Source organism: Rhinopithecus roxellana, chromosome 16 (genome assembly GCF_007565055.1).
Source record: "Rhinopithecus roxellana isolate Shanxi Qingling chromosome 16, ASM756505v1, whole genome shotgun sequence".
NCBI lineage: Eukaryota > Metazoa > Chordata > Mammalia > Primates > Cercopithecidae > Rhinopithecus > Rhinopithecus roxellana.
Window position 1 is genome coordinate 24,296,196 of NC_044564.1, and position 20,792 is coordinate 24,316,987.

Below are 20,792 nucleotides of genomic sequence, written 5' to 3' on the forward strand. Positions count from 1 at the left end.
AAAACAGTTTCCTAAACTGGGATACTGTCATTACACCAAGAGTAAGAGAATCTATAGGCTAGATGTAATACTGAATATTAATTTTGTTCAGAAATTTGGGTGGAATTTTTGCATCAAGATTTTACACATTTGTAAACAAAGAGAAGTTGTAGCCGGAGCTATGCCTTTAGCTTTTAACCCTATATCTCTGAAGGTTCACACTCCTCTGATACTAGAGTATGTGATTAAAGTTTGAGATGCACAGTTTTATTAATGCTATATCTGCCCAAATTCCAGGCCAGGATTCAAGGCCCTTTCTGCTTAATTCAGCAAGACTGTTGGAAAAAAAAAAAGGATTCAAGGCCCTGTGGTCGGCATGGTCAGGCGATGGTTGCTGTCTCCCTGTCCTTCTGCCCCAGGCTGTAATGAACATCAGGAAGTGCCCTTAGTCTCTCCGCAGCCTGGAAAAGGGACAGGGAGCAATTAAGGAGGATAAGGGCTGGGCTGCCAAGAATGGTGGTATGGACTTCTTTTCTTCTTTTTCTTTTTCTTTTTTTTTTGAGACAAAGTCTTGCTCTGTTACCCAGGCTGGAATGCCATCATGCCATGATCATGGCTCACTGCAGCCTCAAACTCCTGGGCCCAAGTGATCCTATCTCAGCCTCCCAAGTATCTGGGACCACAGGTATATGCCACCACACCTGGCTAACTTTTTAAATTTTTTTTGTAGAGACAAGTCTTCCTATGTTTCCCAGGCTAGTCTTGAACTTCTGGGCTCAAGCAATCCTCCCATCTTGACCTCCCAAAGTGCTGGGATTAAGGCGTGAGCCACCACACCTGGCCGATGGTATGGAGTTCTGGGTGCTCAGAAGATACTTTGCTGGATATTGTGGTTTGAAATATGAATATGAAATATGAATGCCACAGGCCCACTGGGGGTGGGCCTGTGGGATTGTGAGGCTGGTGATAAGGACTGCTGGAGCCTCCAGGGGATGAAAGAGTTGAGCAGCTCCTGAGTCCCAAGGAATGCCCAGGTTGTTATAGGAACTATCAGGGTCATGACTGTTGGGATCCCTGGAGGAAGCAGGAGAGAAAGGAGATCTGAGGACTATACTCTCTTCCAGGCCCTAGGGTTCCTAACTTTGGCAGTGCCTTCCCTGCCAGAGCTGTTTTCTGCCTTGTGCAATGATTGGAGCAAAAGGGCAACAGAAGTATCAGGTGCCTGCACATACTGCATGTGAGAGTCTGGAGAAGCCAGACTGCTCTGAGTCCTGACCTGCTCAGGGGTGAGGTCCCTCTGAGCCTGAGCAAGCATTTCGTAGCCAACCATGAATTTCCGGACAGTGGCAGAGCGCAGGAGCGGAGGGTAGTAATGAGCATGCAGCTGCCAGTGGTCCCAGTTGGCCCCGGCCTCGGATCCTGTGGGAGCCCCTGACAGAAAGAAGAGAGATAATGGGGAGAGAGAGCCCTTTTTCAGTTATCCAGCTTAGCCCCTACCCCCAGACCCAGCCAGGTGTCTGAAAACTACATCTCCCAGGATCCCTGCCTGAGAAGAGCTGGGAGGAGATTAGAAAGCACATTGGAGACATATTTTCACCAAGTTTGCTGCTCCACCCTCAGTCCCAGCATCTCTGCTCTTGCCACACCCCCCAGCAACTGTTTCAAGGCTTGCTCCTTTGGGGTTGCAGTTCACTGGGCTGGGCCCCAGGCCCAGAAATGGTGTTGGGGCTAGATATAGGTACTTGAAAAGCCTCACCATGCCAGCCCATGGAGTAGGGAAAGGACGTCTCAAAGAGGTTGTCGTACTTGGTCAAGAGCTTCTTCATGATGGAGGCTAGATCTGGAATCAGAGCCTGACTCTCAGCCTGGGGTCCAGATGCTGACCCTACTGGGAGCAACCCCCATCCAGTGCCTAGCCCCAGGATCCTACTTGGGAGACTGACCATCACGCTCAGCAGGGGTCAGCTCAGGTAGCCGCTGCACATGCCGACGGGGCAGCAGCAGTGTCTGGTAGGGCCACGTTGCCCAGAAGGGGACCAGTACTAACCAGTGCTCACTGGTTAGGACCAGACGTTCCTAGGCAGGCAGAATGGATAGGAAGTCATCAAGATGACATAAGAGCTGGGGTAGGGTCAGCAAATAGGCAGGGGAAGCAGAAGAAAAGAATGTGCCCAGAATCTGATGCCTTCTCACCACCTCCACCACTAACCACCTGAGTCTAAGTCACCATCATCTTTCCTTTAGATTACTGGATTATTGCTAAGGCCTCCTAGCAAGTCTCTCTCTCTACTAGTTCCCCTCTAGCTTTCTCCTTTACACACCTCTCTCGTGGGGTAAGAAAGTTAGGGACTCCTTGGGAACACAGGGCTTGGCTCTCTCCCACCTTCCTGAGTAGCTCCTGGCGGCTATACTCCATTAGCAGGGGCTCTCCGTGCTGACTCTTATAGGTCTGCTGAGATCGCTCCTCACGCTGGGCAATATCTGGCAGGAAACTGCTGGCCCACACCTGTCAAGGGGCAAAAGCAGAGAAGAACAGACAGGTCCTTTACTTCCAAGCCTCCACATCATTGGCATATTTCCTTTGTCCCATTCATTAATCCAGTTCCTGTGTCCACAGTGCTGGCTCAGACTCAGCCAAGAATCCCACTGGAGCCCCTGACACCCTTACCTGGCAGTGGGGATGGGGGTTGGAACAGCCCATCATGGCACCTTTGTTTTCAAAGATCTGTCAGATAGGGATAGGGAGCTTTGTTAGCCAAAAGACACCAAGTCAGCTCCCTCCTGACCACATCCTGTGGAAACAAATGTTACTCCCCAGAACCAAAGCTTCATCACCCCCTCCCTGCCCATCCAAGGGAAGGGGTGACCTCACAAACCTGCACCCAAGGGTACTGGGCTCCCAGCTCCTCTGTGACTGAGGCCCATGCATCAACAACAGCCCGGATCTCAGGGACCGACATGAGTGGCAGCGTTACATCCGACCAGGGGTGGAAGCACATGACCTTACTGGGTGGTGAGGGGGGTAAAGATAACTGAGAGGTAGGGCTTGGCTGTGCTATGGGCAGGGCCCAACCCCAATGCTGAGTCTCCAACCCTGGTTTGAAAGTTGTAAGGGGAAATCCATAGTTACCAGACTCCTCGAGCAGCCTTTGCTTGGAAAAGGGGATGATCACTGGGTCCTGAGGTAAAGGAGTATGACTCTGCAGCAGAAGTCCCTCAAGAGGTCTAGCCACCCTCCTCCCCAACAGCAGTTGGAGACAGGTTACCTGGACTGGGGGCATCAGGCTGCAGAGCTGGGAAGTCGTTGTCAAACAGGAAGGTGCTATCGTAGTGGGGATTCACCTACTGACAAGGATGGGCTAGAAGCACTCACTGCCCCATACCACCAGTTACCTGGTGGGCTTCAAAGACTGGACAGGCTACAAGTGAGTAGGCAAGGCCCACTCTAGGCGACCAAAAAGCTTGGTGGGATATGACCCAGAAGGAGGTTCACTACCCCTGTGGGTGGAGGACAGCTCTAAGAGGGAACTACTCCCTCTTAGATGCAGGGCTCTACAGGCTTACCTCTCCATTGGCTCGGGTGGCCCCGGGACACAGAGGGTTGAGGGGGTCATGGCGGGGCACTGTCTTCAGAAGCTGGGGCTCCACTTGACCCTGCCAGGGCCGCTTCATGCGGTGAGCTGACACCAGCACCCACTCATCCTGCAGTGGGTTGTAGCGTATATGCTGATGGTCTGGGGGCAGATAGTTAAGATCAGTCCTCAGAGCTCTCTAGCTCCCTCTCTCCTGGGTCTCACCCACCAGCAGGCCCAAGCTCGGAAGCGTCCTCTCCGCCCCGTCCCGCTTAGGAGCTAGAGGCCCAGGATTGGACCTTCCCAACACCAATTGGCCTGCAGCTCGTACACAGGCGACTGTATGCCTCATCGGTCTGGCTCGGGATGAGCGTTCCAACCTTAGGTGGGGGCGAGAGCTTCCTAAAGAAGGGGAGGGCTCGGCTCCGCGCCTCAGGGAGTCCCTGCCGCGGTGCAGTTACCGCTTGCCCGGAAGGTTGCTGCTGCGGCGCCCGCCTCTGACGCCTGCTGGCGCTGCTCAGGATCGGTTCCGCTGCTGCGCGACATGAGGCCACGGGGGATCCGCTGGAAAATATGCAGGGCGGTGCCTCACCCTTCACTTTCTCCGTCTACACCGCCCCTCCCCGCGCCGCCCCCGATGATTGGCCAGCCGCCAGCACGTGACTGACTGACTGGGCTGCCCCGCCACCTGGGGGCGGGGTTCAGAACAGCTGTGAACCCTGGGGGCAGACATTGATGATCCCATTCCACCCAGAGCTGGAGCCACTGCACTAGAAGAACCTCTGTGAAAGCTGCCTACTGCAGAATCCTTGGGCTCCAGGACGCCTACAAGACTTGCTTGCTGCAATCATTCATTTGATCTTTCATTCAGCAAATATTTACCGAGCATCTACCATGTGCTACGCACCTAGGCTGTGTGAAGCATTGGGCTGCACAAGTCAGGCATGGCCTCTGCCCTGTCTGAGCTTACATTCTAGGGCGAGTGAGGATATGACCCTGGATCAACAGTGCCTCAGTCACCTGCTCAGTGGCTGTAGTGGAGGAGAGGCAAACTTGGTGGGGTCTGTGTGGAATACTATATCCATATCCCATCCCTAAAAGCAAAAACAGATTTCGGAAAAAGGGCTGAGTAACCATATTGCCTTTCTTTCTCTCACTCTTGCTCTGCTTCTTCCTCTCTCTCTCTCTCTCCTACACACACACCAAGACAGCACAAGAAGTGGGAGGGGTAAAAGAGCTATAAAAAATCTACAAATGGCCGGGCTCGGTGGCTCACACCTGTAATCCCAACACTTTGGGAGACCAAGGCGGGCGGATTACGAGGTCAAGAGATTGAGACCATCCTGGCCAACATTGTGAAACCCCGTCTCTAGTAAAAAAAAAACAAAAACAACAAAAAAAAAAAAAACAAAAAAACAAAAAAACGCTGGGCGTGGTGGCGCGCACCTATAGTCCCAGCTCCTCAGGAGGCTGAGGCAGGAGAATCACTTGAACCCAGGAGGCAGAGGTTGCAGTGAGCCGAGATTGCGCCACTGCACTCCAGCCTGGGCGACAGAGCGAGACCTCGTCTAAAACAAACAAACAAACAAAAATCTGAAAATGTGGGGAGTACAGGACTATCAGAAGCTCCAGCCACCATCTTTTTTTTTTTTTTTTTTTTTTTTTTTTTTTTTTTGAGACAGAGTCTCGCTCTGTCGCCCAGGCTGGAGTGCAGTGGCCAGATCTCAGCTCACTGCAAGCTCTGCCTCCCGGGTTTACGCCATTCTCCTGCCTCAGCCTCCCGAGTAGCTGGGACTACAGGCGCCCGCCACCATGCCCGGCTAATTTTTTGTATGTTTTTTAGTAGAGACGGGGTTTCACCGTGTTAGCCAGAATGGTCTCAATCTCCTGACCTTGTGATCCGCCCGTCTCGGCCTCCCAAAGTGCTGGGATTACAGACTTGAGCCACCATGCCCCGCCCCAGCCACCATCTAGGTGGGGCCTAATGTTTCCTTTACACATCCCCTTCCCTTTTCTAAATTTTCCTTGGATCGGACCAATTGGCTAACACCAGGATAAAATTCAAATGAATTCCTCCCCTGGTACTTTTTTTTTTTTTTTTCCTTTGAGAGAGAGTCTCACTCTGCCACCCAGGCTGGAGTGCAGTGGTGTGATCTTGGCTCACTGCAACCTCCACCTCCTGGGTTCAAGCGATTCTCCTGCCTCAGTCTCCCGAGTAGCTGGGATTATAGGTTCATGCCACCACACCCGGCTAATTTTTGTATTTTTAGTAGAGATGGGGTTTCACATGTTGGCCAGGCTGGTCTTGAACTCCTGACTTCAAGTGATCCTCCCACCTCAGCCTCCCAAACGGCTGGCCCCCTGGTACTTTTAAAGAGCCATCTAAATATTGTCTAAACCTCTTCCCCATTTCACAGTGGGGACCAGAGGACTCAAGGTCACCCAGAGAATTAGTGGCCAAGCTGAGATTTGAATGCGAGTTTCCAAGACTCTTCCCAGTGCTGTGAGATGCCTCTGAGACTTCAGTGGAATGTACGACAGAAACCCAGTGACTTAGAAGTTGAGCCATAGCAGGGACGTCCCTTCCCCAAGTCCAGGCCAAACCAAGCCAGGTGTTTTGCAATTGGGCTGCAAAAACTAGGTCATGGGTCATTTACTTGATCTCTGCCCTAAGGTCCTCAGACTATAGGGGACAGGGAGCTGGGGACTGAGAAACGGGGGTTTTACCTGTCCCACTGGCTGTTCATATTACCCAAAGAGGTGAGACAGGAACAGGAGATCTGTTTTTCTGTTCTCTCAGTTATATTTGTTTGAGTGAGTAGAGTTTGTAGACAGCTCCATTTTCCCAAGAACACTAGTGCTTCAGTGCCACACCCTGAATCATGCTAACTAAATCCTGACCCCCATCAGGAACATCTTTCAGGAACATCTCCGTAACTCTCCTCTATGACTCCCCAAGGTCATTTTTTTTTTTTTTTTTTTTTTTTTTTTTTTTTTTTTTGAGACGGAGTCTCCCTCTGTCGCCCAGGCTGGAGTGCAGTGGCGCGATCTCGGCTCACTGCAAGCTCCGCCTCCCGGGTTCACACCATTCTCCTGCCTCAGCCTCCTGAGTAGCTGGGATTACAGGCGCCCGCCACTGCGCCCGGCTAATTTTTTGTATTTTTAGTAGAGACGGGGTTTCACCCTGGTCTCGATCTCCTGACCTCGTGATCCGCCCGTCTCGGCCTCCCAAAGTGCTGGGATTACAGGAGTGAGCCACCGCGCCGGCCCCCAAGGTCATTTTTTGGAGGAAGAGGAGAATGACTAAGATGGGGCCTACCCAGCTCCCTCCCTCCCAGATCCCAGAGGTGTTACAGTAAAGGGATCCCAATCCAGACCCCAAGAGAGGATTCTTGGATCTCATGCAAGAAAGAATTCAAGGTGAGTCCATAGTGTGAAGTCAAAGCAAGTTTATTAGGAAAGTGAAGGAATAAAAAAATGGCTACTCCATAGACAGAGCACCTCTGAGGGCTGCTGGTTGACCATTTCTATAATTTTTATGTGTTTTTTTTTCTTTTTTTGGAGACAGAGTTTCACTCTGTTGCCCAGGCTGGAATGCAGTGGCTTAATCTTGGCTCACTGCAACCTCTGCCTCCCAAGTTCAAGTCATCCTCCTGCCTCAGCCTCCCGAGTAGCTGGGATTACAGGCACCCACCATCATACTCGGCTAATTTTTGTATTTTTTAGAGACAGGATTTCCCCATGTTGGCCAGGCTGGTCTTGAACACCTGACCTCAGGTAATCCGCCCATCTCGGCCTTCCCAGAGTGCTGGGATTACAGGTGTAAGCCACTACACCTGGAAAAGCTTTCTGAAAGACCAGATAGGGGAGCTCTAGGCCCAGATGATCGCAGAAAGCTGTTCCTGGAATGGGGAGCAGAGACCAAATTTGGGGGCTAATCCCTGCTGCTCAGGGTTCTTAGTGAGTTGTCCAGTCAGAAATGCCACAGAAGCCAGAACCAATACAAAAGTATGTTCCCTCAATCCTGCATTCTCCTCTAGATAATCCCTTCTTTATCCTTAATTTCTTTCCCAAGTTTCTTTTTTTTTTTTTTTTTAAGATGGAGTCTCACTCTGTCGCCCAGGCTGGAGTACAGTGGTGCAATCTAGGCTCACTGCCTTCTGGATTCAAGTGATTCTCCTGCCTTAGCCTCCCCAGTAGCTGGGATTACAGGCATGCACCACCACACCCGGCTAATTTTTGTATTTGTAGTAGAGACAGGGTTTCATCATGTTGGCCAGGCTGGTCCCAAACTCCTGACCTCAGGTGATCTGCCTGCCTCTGCCTCCCAAAGTACTGGGATTACAGGCATGAGCCACCATGCCCAGTCTGCTGTTTCTTAAAAACATAGGCCATCTTCCTGGCCTCTACTCTTAGCTGCATGGTATATTGTAACACATCTTTTGCCCTATATTTGTCAGGGTAAGTAATCTTAGTTGCTGTAACAAACACTCCCAAAACTCAATGGCTTAGCACTACAGTCAATTCTGGGGATAACAGGGAGGCCTGTTCCAAGCAGCATTTAGGGATCCAGGTGCCATCCATCTAGTAGCTATGCCATTTCCTAGGGCCTCAGAATACTCCACTAGAGATCCTCTATAACTACAGTAATAGATGAGGGAAGAAAGAAAATGTAAAGAACTTCAAGCTGGGCATGGTAATATGTGCCTGTAGTCCCCCAGCTACTTGGGAAGCCAAGGTGGGAGATCACTTGAGCCCAAGAGTTTGATACCAGTCTGGGAGTGACATAGCACAATCCTGTCTCTTAAAAAGAGAGAGAGAAAAAAAAAAAACCCAGAATTTCAGAGGAGACTTTAGGAGCCAGCCCTGCAAATGTCATACATCATTTCTATTTCTATCTATATTTCATTGGCCAGAATGCAATCACATGACGCAGAGTAGACTGTGGAATGTAATCTAGCGGTCCAACAGCAAGAGGAAATGGATTTGTGAATGTATAGCATTGTCTCTGCCACATACCCCTACTGAGAAGTCTAATTATCATTTCCCATCATATTATTCAATCTCTCAATTATACTTCACTGTGTTAACCCTTCATTCCATCACTTTCTTTTTTTTTCAGACGGAGTTTCGCTCTCGTTGCCCAGGCTGGAGTGCAATGGCATGATCTCAGCTCACCGCAACCTCCGCCTCCCAGGTTCAAGTGATTCTCTGGCCTCAGCCTCCCGAGTAGCTGGGATTACAGGTATGCGCCACCACGCCTGGCTAATTTTTTATTTTTAGTACAGATGGGGTTTCTCCATGTTGGTCAGGCTGCTTTTGAACTGCCAACCTCAGGTTGTAATCCCAAAGGGCTGGGATTACAGGCGTGAGCCACCTCGCCTGGCCCATTTCATCACTCTTGAGAAAGAAAAGAAACTTTTTATCTGAGAAATGCCAGCCCCGTTTAATTATCAGGCCCAGAGAGGCATTAAAATGTGACAGCATGGGCCTGGCACAGTGGCTCACGCTTGTAACCCCAGCAATTTGGGAGGCTGAGGTGGGCGAATCACGAGGTCAGGAGTTCAAGACCAGCCTGGCCACCCTGGTGAAACCCTGTCTCTACTAAAAATACAAAAAAATTAGCTGGATGTGGTGGCGGGCGCCTGTAGTTCCAGCTACTCAGGAGGCTGAGGCAGGAGAATTGCTTGAACCAGGAGGCGGAGGTTGCAGTGAGCTGAGATTGTGCCACTGCACTCCAGCCTGGGCAACAGTGGAGACTCCGTCTCAAAAAAAAAAAAAAATTAAGTTAAAATAAAGTGACCAGGCACAGTGGTTCATACCTGTAATCCCACACTTTGGGAGGCCAAGGAGGGTGGGTCACCTGAGGTCAGGAGTTGGAGACCAGCCTCAACATGGCAAAAACCTGTCTCCACTAAAAATACAAATATTAGCCACGCATGGTGACGCACACCTGTGGTCCCAGCTACTCGGGAGGCTGAGGGAGGAGGATAGCTTGAACCTGGGAGGCGGGGGTTGCAGTGAGTCAAGATCGCACCACTCCACTCCAGCCTAGGCAACAAAGTAAGAATCCATCTCCAAGAAAATAAAAAATAAAAATAAAACCACTTATAAAATAAAAATAAAAAATGCTGTATCAACACTCCCCAAGGCAACTTGGAAGTGTGTCCCAAGCAGTTGTTCTCTACCTTGGCCCAAATAAACTCTCTATATTAATTTTGCCTCAGCTTTTTCTTTTTTTCTCACTGTTGTTTTTGTTTGTTTGTTTTTCTCTTTTGAGACAGAGTCTCACTCTGTTGCCCAGGCAGGAGTGCAATAGCGCAATCTCCGCTCACTGCAACCTCCACCTCCTGGGTTCAAACGATTCTCCTGCCTCAGCCTCCCGAGTATCTGGGCCAAGTGAGTGGCACGTGCCACCATGCTTGGCTAATTTTTGTATTTTTTAGTAGAGATGGGGTTTCACCATGTTGGTCAGGCTGGTCTCGAACTCCTGACCTCGTGATCCGCCTGCCTTGGCCTCCCAAAGGGGTGGGATTACAGGCGTGAGCCACTGCACCCGGACTGTTTTGTTTGAGACGGAGTTTCGCTCTTTCACACCCAGGTTGGAGTGCAAGGGCACCATCTCGGCTCACCACAACCTCCGCCTTCTGTGTTCAAGTGATTCTCCTGCCTCAGCCTCCCGAGTAGCTGGGATTACCAGCATGTGCCACCACGCCCAGCTAATTTTGTATTTTTAGGAGAGACAGGGTTTCTCCATGTTGGTCAGGCTGGTCTCAAACTCCCGACCTCAGGTGATCCACCTGCCTTGGCCTCCCAAAGTGTTGGGATTACAGGCATGAGCCACTGTGCCCGGCCCCTTTTTCTTTTTCTTTCTGGAGACAGGGTCTCCCTCTGTTGCCCAGGCTGGAGTATAGTGGCATATCTTGGCTCATTGCAACCTCCACCTTCTGGGTTCAAGCGATTCTCCTGCTTCAGCCTCCCGAGTAGCTGGGACTACAGGCACCTGCCACCACGCCCGGCTAATTTTTTTTGTATTTTAGTAGAGATAAGGTTTCACCATGTTGCCCAGGGTGGTCTCGAACTTCTGAGCTCAGGAAATCTGGCTGCCCGCCTTGGCCTCCCAAAGTGCTGGGATTACAGGCGTATGCCACTGCGCCCAGCCCTTTTTTTTTTTTTTTTTTTTTTTTTTGAGGCAGGGTATTGCTCTTTTAGCTCACTGCAACCTCCACTTCCCAGGTTCAAGCGATCCTCGTACTTCAGCCTCCTGAGTAGCTGGGACTACAAGTGTACGCACCTACTCCTGACTAATTTTTGTACAGAGATGGGGTTTCACCATGTTGCCCAGGCTGGTCTCGAATACCTGGACTTAAGTGTTCCGTCTGCCTCAGCCTCCCAAAGTGTTGGGATTACAGGGATGAACCACCTCGCCCAGGCTCAGTTTCCTTCTTTAAGGTCAAAAATGTATGAGGGTACTCTCTTCCAGTTCCTTTGTGTTTTATATATATAACCATCACGTAAAATGCTCATCATGTGAGGCACTAACTGCTTTACAAATATTAACCCATCTAATCTCATCACAATGAAGATATGTACTATGAGGTAGGTACTTTTGTCCATTCCATTTTACAGGTAAGAAAACTAAGTTACAGAGATTTTAAGTAACCTGCCGAAGATCAGACAACTAGTAGGTAGCAGAAGCCAGGCTTTGAACTCAGGCAGTCCAGCTCCAGAGTTTATCTCTTAATCACTGCACAATGCTGCCTCTTTTCTCTTTTGTTTCTTTTCCTTTTTGCTTTCTTCTTCCTCTGCCTACCCTTTGCTTTTGGTGATCTCCAGGGCTCTGTCTTTAGCCTTATCTTACTCTATTCTCTCTCCCTGTGAGATTTTATCAATTCTTAGAGGTTTTCTGTAGACTCTCCAGTGAGATCTCTAAGCTGGGGATTGTGACCATTGTTTCTACCCATATCCCTAATGGTCACTACAGAACTTGGCACATACAAGTGCCAACAAAATATCTGAATGAATGACAACTCCCAGCTCTACCTCCAGACTGGAGCTGAGCTTCCAGACCTGGACACTCAACTGCCCACTAGACATGCAAAGGATGTTAGCCAAATAAGGGGAAAGTGGGGATAGGGTAAAGGGGGAAAGAGTATTCCAGGAAGAAGAGATCAAGCCCTACCAACTTCATTTCCAGAGTTGTTAAGCTCATTTCTTTCTTCCATCTCCACTGACACAGACCTTCCCTCTTACCTGGCCCATGGTCATGGTCTCCCTGACTCATCTTGCTCCCCTCCACTCGGCAGTCCTGTGCCACTCGGTGGCAAAATCTAATCCCCTTCCTCCCCTGCTGATAACCCTCAGCTGGTTTACAAGGCCTCCTCTCACATTTTGTGCTGCATAACAGAGAAGGAATTGTAGGCCCCTGAAGACCCCAAGCTGTCGCTCCTCGGGGACCTTTGCTCTAGGGGCCGGTCCCTGCGAACTGGCGGGCCCCTTCTGCGCGCTCTTAAAGACACAGTTCAGGTGTCACCGCCTCTGGAATGCCCACCCTAGGGCTCCCAGCTTGAACTGCCTCCCCTCCCCTTCAGTCCTGGTAAAGGCGGGCCCTAACAATCGTTGAGTCCCAGAAGGCTCCGCTTCCGGGTTCGTCTGCTTCAACCAGCCAGTGAACTCGGGCGAGCCAGTCCATTCTGGGTCTCACTACCCCCACCCCTATCCGTATGTAGAGTGGCGCTAGGTCAGACCTCACCTGAAGACCCTGCCATCTGCACCTGGGCGACTTAGCCCCGCCCCCTCGCCTCCCTTGCGCGGCGCCGCCCCACTCCTCCGTGCTCCCCCGAGGAAATGGTTCGACCGAAGGGGCGGTGCCAAGGTGACTGGCTGCTCCGATTGGTCAGGGCGAGCCATACCACGGCGGTGGCGGGGGAGTGCTTCGTGGGCAGCCGGCTGGCTCCGAGGCGGTGAGTGCAAAGCCTCAGGCCCTGGCTCGCTCCTGCGTTGCGCCGTGCTAGGCCGCCCGCCGGGATGCAGTGGGCCGTGGGCCGGCGGTGGGCGTGGGCCGCGCTGCTCCTGGCTGTCGCAGCGGTGCTGACCCAGGTCGTCTGGCTCTGGCTGGGTACGCAGAGCTTCGTCTTCCAGCGCGAAGAGATAGCGCAGTTGGCGCGGCAGTACGCTGGTGAGCGGGCAGAGGGCGGGGAGGGGAGCGGCCGGCCCGGGAGCGGAGCCTGGGGTTCCGAAGGCGCCATCCCCGGACCCAGGACCGGTGCCGGCCCTGACTCCGCCGCCCTTCTGCCTCCGCCAGGGCTGGACCACGAGCTGGCCTTCTCTCGGCTGATCGTGGAGCTGCGGCGGCTGCACCCAGGCCACGTGCTGCCCGACGAGGAGCTGCAGTGGGTGTTCGTGAATGCGGGTGGCTGGATGGGCGCCATGTGCCTTCTGCACGCCTCGCTGTCCGAGTACGTGCTGCTCTTCGGCACCGCCCTAGGCTCCCGCGGCCACTCGGGTCAGTGCTAGCGGCGGGCCGGACTGGGAGGCTGGGGTTGTAGAGGGGCCCATGCCCTCCTTTCTGAGTTTGGCTGGGCCGTGCGATGGCGCGAATACCCTGATAGTGTCCATGCGATTGTCACTCAGGGCGCTACTGGGCTGAGATCTCGGATACCATCATCTCTGGCACCTTCCACCAGTGGAGAGAGGGCACCACCAAAAGTGAGGTCTTCTACCCAGGTGGGTAAGAAGGCTCTGTCAGAGAAGTGGGTGCCTTCACGCGGGGGGTGCCCACAATTGCGGGGAGCATGGCATGGAAAAGGAGTGTGTTGGGGGTCCCTCCTCATGGTTCCCTTCCTCCACCCTCCCATAAGCCACAGGTGATTGGTTGGGGCAGAGCTGAGGGACTCTTGCTTTCCTCCGTCAAGGGGAAACAAAACATAACAACTTCCTGTTAAACATGTCTGATTTTTATCTGCCCAGGCACAATTTTGCCCAGACAATATTCCAACAACTGTTGGGGAGACAGTGGGTAATCAGAAATGCTCTCAGTACTCCAAAAGACAATACAGACAGTTATCTTTTTTTTTTTTTTTTAATAGTGAAACAATTTGCTTAAGAAATAGAGCACTGAACTTCCCAGTATATTTGAGGTTGGGTGTATGCATCGCAGGCATGGTGGTTGAACAGCTACACTTTTCAGATAAAGCCTCACAAGTCCTGGAACTACCCCTTTCCTAGCTACAAGCCCAGCCCAGGTTTAGCTAAATTTCTGCTTGTTTCGAGTGAGGCTTGGGAGTGCAAACTTCATACAGTGGGCCCATGGCCAAGCCAGGTAGCCGTCTATGGCTTCCCCCAAGAGAGGACATGGGTCAGATGATGCCACAGAACATTTAGGAGTAGCCGTATGGGCCAGCCCAATGAGGTAGGGCCTTTTGTTTTTCTGAAGCTCCCTCTCCATTCCCCACCCTGAGTTAGTCCATGGGGCCAGGAAAGCAGCAGCCATGTAAGGGCAAGGCAGAGCTGGCTCTTCAATTGGGTGCTCCCTGTCCCCCAGGGGAGACGGTAGTGCACGGGCCTGGTGAGGCAACAGCTGTGGAGTGGGGGCCAAACACATGGATGGTGGAGTACGGCCGAGGTGTCATCCCATCCACCCTGGCCTTCGCGCTGGCCGACACTGTCTTCAGCACCCAGGACTTCCTCACCCTCTTCTATACTCTTCGTTCCTATGCTCGGGGCCTCCGGCTTGAGCTCACCACCTACCTCTTCGGCCAGGACCCTTGACCAGCCAGGCCTGAAGGAAGACCTGTGGATGGACAGGAGCGGGCAGGCCTGCGCATATCCACTTGCTGGAGCCCATGTTTACAGATAGGGACATACTCACACCATGCAGATCCTGAGTTCCTGCTGTATGAGCAGGGATATCCATGCTTATGTATCCAAACACAGAGAACCATGGGAACAAATGAGACACATATAGATACTGAGACCTGTGTGTACAGTAGGACCATGCACTCACACCCATCTGAATAGGGAGCCCCTGGTATACCAAGGGAGCCAGTTGTGTTCAGACACACACATCACAAGCTTGACTCACTAACTCAGGCCTTTCCAGAGCTCCACAGCTTCCCACCCCCTCCCCACCAAACTGGGGTTCTGAAGTTAAGGATGGGGGAGGGTATTATACTGCCTCAGTCTGACTCCTCAACCCAGCAGCAATTTAAGGGGATGAGGGGGAAGAGGAGCTGCCTTTTGGAGGCCCCCTTCACCCGCAGCTATGATGCTCTTCCCCTTCTCCCCTGTCCTCACCATATGCCTTATCCTCATTCTACTCCCCTGCTATGCAAGTGCCCCTGTGGCTTGTCCCCAACCCCCTCAGCAACCAAGCTCAGCTGGGGAATCAGAGTAATGTGAAGAATGCTTGAAGTCAGCATCTTCCATTCCAGAAAGGCCCCCATTCTTCCTTTGGGGATATGATGCAGAAGCTGGTTTCAGCCCAGGACCCGCCACTGAGGAGGGGATCTAGACAGGTGGGCCTAATTCCAAGGGGGCCTTCCTGGCCTGGAGAAGGCCTCTTACACACACACACACACACAGCACACACACACACAACACAGTTTTCAGACAGCCCCTGCTGCATTCTCTGTCCATCTGTCTGTTTCTGTTAATAAAGATTTATTGATCTGTTTCATCTTTTTGTGTGTCTGAGCAGCCGGAAAAAGCCTCTGACTCCTGGGGACCTCAGGAAGATCTCTCTCTTGCTGTGTGATTCATGGTATTTTTTTTTTTTTAAGAGATGGGGTCTCCTCTATTGCCCAGGCTGGAGTGCAGTGGCACAGTGACATGATCATAGCTCCCTGCAGCCTTGAACTCGTGGTCCCAAACAATCTTCCTGCCTTAGCCTTATGAGTAGCTGGGACTATAGGCAAATGCCACCATGCCTGGTTAGCTTTTTAAATTTTTTTTAGAGACGGGGTCTTGCTATGTTGCCCCAGCTGATCTCCAGCTCCTGGTCTCAAGTGATCTTCCCTTAGTCTCCAGAGTAACTGGGATAACAGAAACAAGCCACTGTGCCTGACAAGACAGTGGCTTTTGACTAGTAGGTACTATATACTTGAGTGTGCCTTAGAATCACCTAAGACACTCTTTGAGTCAGTAGCTCAGACTATTGAGCTCCATTGCCAGAGATCAGCCTGTTCAATGATTCTCTCCAACACAGCTGTGAATGCCACAATTTGAGAAATTCAGGGCAGGGTGACCTGGAGTGTGTCTTGGCCTTACCTCTGCCGGTGCAATCCTGGGAACAGTCCTAAGAATCTTCCCCTGGATGGCCACAGGGTGGCAGTACATCCACTTTTTAGCTGAAAGGCATAGTTGTTCTCAGTTGGCTTTTTTTGGGGGCTCCCAGCGTGGTGTCTGCCCCCACCCAGAACAGGAGTTCCTCCAGTCTATAGTCTACCTTCTCCAGGACCCACCACTAATGTGGAGGCTCCCACAGTGAAAGGCAGGCACACTACCTGGCAGTTTGTGAGGTAGGTAGGGCTAGGATTCAGGTAAGCCAAGAGAGGTGCCTAAAGTGCATTCATTCCCAAAGACCCTGCTCTTGCCTTAACTTCTGCATCCTACACACCAAGTATGCCTCACCCTCATCCTGGCCTTGTTCTGAGGGTAAGGCATAGATCACTCCTGCTTCTCAGGATTCCTGGTGTTTTAAAAATGGAAGAAACATGGTTATAAAAATTAGATATTTTAAGATTTTAATGAACACAAATCTGAAAGACTATATGTATAACTGCATTTAGAAACAACATGAAAAGTCAATTTGTGACTGAATGTGGAGTCCAGGTAAGTTGGCCATCCTGACCCCGACTCTTCACCCCCATTACCACCATGTCAGGCATAGTAGGTTCTGGCTGGCTCCTCTCCATTGACCCCAGGTTGCAAAGCCATGCCTCCTTGGGGGATTCCTACTCTAACCCAGCTCTGCCTCTAGGCTCAGAGTCCACATGTCAGGGATGACCCAGCTTGCCCTGTCATTCCTGCCAAACGTCCACAAAGGACTAGGCTCCCAGGCCCCTCCTAATCTCTGCTGCTAAATCTGTTGGTCATTTCATAATTCTCAGCTTTCATTTGACACAGGTAATCACTCTGAAGGCACTCAGCTTCTGGGACACTACTCTTCCTTAATTGCCTCCCTTACTGGATTTTTTTTTTTTTTTTTTTTTTTTTTTTTTTTTTTTTTTAGTACAGACAGAGTTTCACCACACTGGCCAGGCTGGTCTCAAACTCCTGACCTCAAGTGATCTGCCCGCTTGGCCTTACAAAGTGCTGGGATTACAGGTATGAGCCACTGCACCCAGCTACTGGATTCCTATCTCCTCATTCTCTGACTTTCTTGGGCTTAGTCCTCAAACCTCTTCTCTGTTTACACCCCTTCCCAGGTGATTCTGTGACTTTACCATCTATATATCTTGACTTCTAAATTTTTGTCTCAGCCTAAATCTCTTCCCTGAGCACCGGAGTTGGAAATCTTACTGCCTTCATCTCTACTCAACATCTCCACTTGGCTGTCTAATAGGTATCTCAGATTTGAGATATCCAAAACAAACCAAATTCTTTCCCAGCCCCACACCACCACCATCTTGTAGTCTTTACTCTCTGAATTAAGGGCACCTACATTTACCCAGCCGCCCAGAGTCATTTTGGACACGTCTGTTTCACGTCCCAGATCCGATCCATCATCAAATACTGTTTTTGTCTGCAGAATATATCCAGACTCTGACCATGTCTTCTCACCTCCACTGCCCCCACCCTGGTCTAAGACACCATCATCTGTTGCCTATAGACTATTGCAATGGTCCCTTAACTGATTACACATGCATCCTGTGTGGAGGGTTCTCCTTGCAGCAGCCAGTCAGACTTTCACTCTCTGCCGAGACATATCCAATGGCTTTCCATCTCATTCTGTCCTTTCACTCCTTACAAGGGCCTACTCCAAGGCCCATGTTTCCTCTGATCAGACATTCCAACCACTCACCCCTTCAGCCCCCCATTCCGACCCAGCAGCCTCCTTGCTTTTCTTTCAACACATCAAGCAAAATTCTGTCCCAGGATATTTGCACCTGCTATTCTGACCGCAGTGCTCGTCCCTAGGTATCCACGTAGCCATAGCTCTCTTCCCTCCTTCAATTCCTGCTCACTGAGTTCTTCAACACATATTATCTCTTGCATGGCGATTTTAAATACCTTCACAAAATTTTTGATGCTCTGTCCTTCAAGAGGTGAAGCCTAAATTCCTTCCCCTTGAGTGGGCTAGACTCAATTAGGTACTTTCACAAATGCGGCAGACATAACAGTGTGTGACTTCTAGGACTAGGCCATAAAAAGCATTGCTGCCTAAAGAGTCTCTCTCGGATCATTCTGGGGGAAACCAACTGCCATGTTGAGAGGACATACAACCAATCCTATGGAGAGGCCCACATTGCAGGGAAACAGGCCCCCTGCCAAGGGCCATGCAAGTGAGCCATCTTGGAAGTAGATCCTCCGGTCCCAGTCAAACCTTCAGGTGACTGCAGCCCTGGCCAACCTTTTTACTACAGCACCTTAGAGGACAATGAGTCAGAACCATCCAGACCCACAGAATTGTGAGAAAATAAATGTTTTTAGTTTTAAGCTGCTAAATTATGGGGTGATTTGTCACAGCAATAGGTAACTAATGCCCCCCTTCTATTCCCCCCAACCCAGCTACATTTTTCTCCATGGTACTTAATCACTATCTGACACACTGTATATTTCCCCCACTTAGAATTGTACCATTATAATAAGGACTTTGTTTTCTTTGCTCCTGTATCCAACAGTGCCTGGCAAAAAAAAAAAAAAAAAAAAAAAAAAAGGATAATAAATATGTGTTGGATGAATGAAGCATGGGTCTCTGAAGGTCTAGGTCTGTCTCTGTCTCTGTGAGGTATAGGACCGGACTGTGGGTGTGAGAGGCAGCCTTTCCTTTTCACAGACGAAGAGAGATAAACCAAGTCCCAGTCAAGCATGTTCCTTCCCCTCAGCCCTTCCCAGTTGTAGCCCTCCTGGCCCAGACCCCAAAAGTGGATTAACTTTGCTTGATTGATTTGGGAGCTGGGGGAGTGACTGCCCAGTCCCTTGCCCGTCAACCCAAACCCTACAAAGCACTCTCCAAACACTCAGAACTGGAATTTCCCCAAGCCAATTCCTACCTTTCCAGGAAGACTCTGACCACCTACCTTTGTCCATGCACCTTCTCTGAGCAGCCAGAGGAAGTTGTGGTAGGGGAAAGGGAGCAAGCAGGGCACAAGGGTTCTGTGGATCGCTACCCTCTGCTCTCCAGTCTTCCAGTAGACTTCCGGGGCATGTCTGTCTGCCTGGCACATTCACTGATTCTCCCCTCCCAGCATCAGGGAGGGTTGGGCAGAGGAGGAGGCTTGGCTTTGCCCCAGGATACTCACACCAAACAAAGTCATGGGGGAGGAGGCATCAGTACCGACAGGAGCTTCTGGAGGCTGGGGGGTTCTGATGGGCTCAGAGGTCTGAAATCTGAGGTGGAGGACACTGGGGCAGCCAAAGGTATGAATGGGGCTGAGCCTCAGCGTGGCCAGGAATGGGCCATAGGGAACCAGGACTTAGTGCTGCAGTAGGAGCTGGGCATAGAAGGGTGCAGAGAAGGGTGGTGGCTGGAGGTGGGAAGAGCAGGGAGGAGGCACCCACCATGGGATCCTGGTCAGAAGAGCTGGTGGTTTGAGCCAGAGCAAGCTGAGGCTGAGAGAAGTGGGCTGATTGGGGGAGGACAAGGGAGGAGGAAGGACACAAAGGTCGTGTCAGGATTCCTGCCTTCTGGGTGTGAGGTCAGAAGACAGTCCCTGGTGCCACAGTTTCATACCTATGCAGGTGTCACCCATACAGACATCTGCTGTTCACTTACACACTTGGCATCACCTCACCTCGCTTTGGTAGGTGGTCCCCTTGGGCACAGGAAGAAATAGGAAGTATGAGGATGCCTGGGAGGAGTGGGGTTCAGGCTGTTCAGAGCAGAAATTCTGAGAAGCCTGCCACTCAGAACCCCCAAATAAGGAACGGCATTTCAGCATCTTGGGAATAGTTAGGGGGAGGGCGCAAAGCAGTGGGCTGAGGGGGTCTGGAGATACACATGTGGGAGTCAGGCACACATGGGTGGAGAATATGTGTGAACATGGGCGAAGTGCTGTTCACTGTTGAAACAAACCTATGATAAGTACCAGAGGTTCATTACACTATTCACTTGTCTGTGTTTCAAAATTTTCATAATACAGGCTGAGCACGGTAGCTCACGCCTGTATTCCCAGCACTTTGGGTGGCTGAGGTGGGTGGATCACTTGAGGTCAGGAGTTCAAGACCAGCCTAGCCAAAATGGTGAAACCCCATCTCTACTAAAAAGAGAAAAATTAGCCGGGCCTGGTGTTGGGTGCCTGTAATCCCAGCTAATCCCAGCTATTCAGGAGGCTGAGGCAGGAGAATCAGTTGAACCTGGGAGGCAGAGGCTGCAGTGAGCCCAGATTGCACCACTGCACTCCGGCCTGGGTGACAGAGTAACACTCTGTCTCAAAAAAAAGAAAAAGAAAAGAAAATGTCCCTAATAGAATATCAAAAGAGACAAAAACTGTGTGTGGCTGTGTATCTGCATGCGGTGAGTGTGCAGTCAGCTTAAAGACCTCTGAGTGTGTGTGAGTGCATCCTTGTGGGTCCACCACCGTGTGCATGCATGTGTGCAAACCGCAGCATGCCTGCAGTTGGGGACAGCGCGTGGGGAGGGCAGGGGTGGTCAAGGCAAGGGGAGAAGCTTCTATTCTGACCAGACCCTCCAGCACACCCAAGCATCTTGCAGAGGGATTCCCCTCCTGATCGCAGCCTGCCCAGGCCATTGGCACTGTGGTGACCATGTCACCGAATGTGTGAGACTGGGCAGCTGTGCGCCTGAACTTGTGACAAGGTGTGTTGGTGTGTGGACGCGGCTGTTTGTGTGTGGAAGCCCAGTGTTGAGTGTGGGTGTCGGGGCACGACTTGTGAGGCTGGGTGGGGCTCTGGTCCAGAGTCCGGTGGCGGTGGAGCCCTCACTTTCGCACGATTCCCCTGCAGCTCTCCAGCGCCCCCTGCCCCCGAAGCTGGCTGGAAGGAAGGTGGGAGACACCTGTTGGGTGGCTGAGAGCGGCAGAGCCCACAGTGGCCTCTCCCCATGCGCCCCGCCCGCCC

The 20,792-nt window shown here is 51.3% G+C and overlaps 2 protein-coding genes across 6 annotated transcripts; one reads left to right on the forward strand and one right to left on the reverse strand.

Moving 5' to 3' along the window:
• Positions 1-220: 220 nt before the first annotated feature.
• On the reverse strand, positions 221-4,212 carry GALT (galactose-1-phosphate uridylyltransferase). 4 transcript variants are annotated; one of them, XM_030920068.1, is made up of 11 exons: positions 3,932-4,129; positions 3,544-3,713; positions 3,246-3,321; positions 3,110-3,158; positions 2,856-2,985; positions 2,648-2,704; positions 2,363-2,485; positions 1,923-2,055; positions 1,736-1,819; positions 1,256-1,410; positions 221-440 (listed from the first exon to the last, which is right to left on the reverse strand). In XM_030920068.1, the coding sequence occupies exons 2-11, from the start codon at positions 3,649-3,651 to the stop codon at positions 360-362; spliced, it is 996 nt and encodes a 331-aa protein (XP_030775928.1). In that variant the 5' UTR covers positions 3,652-3,713; positions 3,932-4,129; the 3' UTR covers positions 221-359. The 4 variants fall into 4 exon arrangements, with proteins under 4 accessions (XP_030775928.1, XP_030775929.1, XP_010384098.1 ...); XM_030920069.1 differs by having other exon boundaries at positions 3,883-4,129; XM_010385796.1 differs by having other exon boundaries at positions 225-440; positions 4,013-4,212.
• An 8,242-nt stretch (positions 4,213-12,454) lies between these two features.
• Positions 12,455-15,228, forward strand: SIGMAR1 (sigma non-opioid intracellular receptor 1). Of its 2 annotated transcripts, XM_010385794.2 has the most exons (4): positions 12,455-12,729; positions 12,856-13,056; positions 13,185-13,277; positions 14,095-15,228. In XM_010385794.2, the coding sequence occupies exons 1-4, from the start codon at positions 12,579-12,581 to the stop codon at positions 14,319-14,321; spliced, it is 672 nt and encodes a 223-aa protein (XP_010384096.1). In that variant the 5' UTR covers positions 12,455-12,578; the 3' UTR covers positions 14,322-15,228. The 2 variants fall into 2 exon arrangements, with proteins under 2 accessions (XP_010384096.1, XP_010384097.1); XM_010385795.2 differs by lacking the exon at positions 12,455-12,729 and having other exon boundaries at positions 12,958-13,009.
• The last annotated feature ends 5,564 nt before the right edge of the window (positions 15,229-20,792 follow it).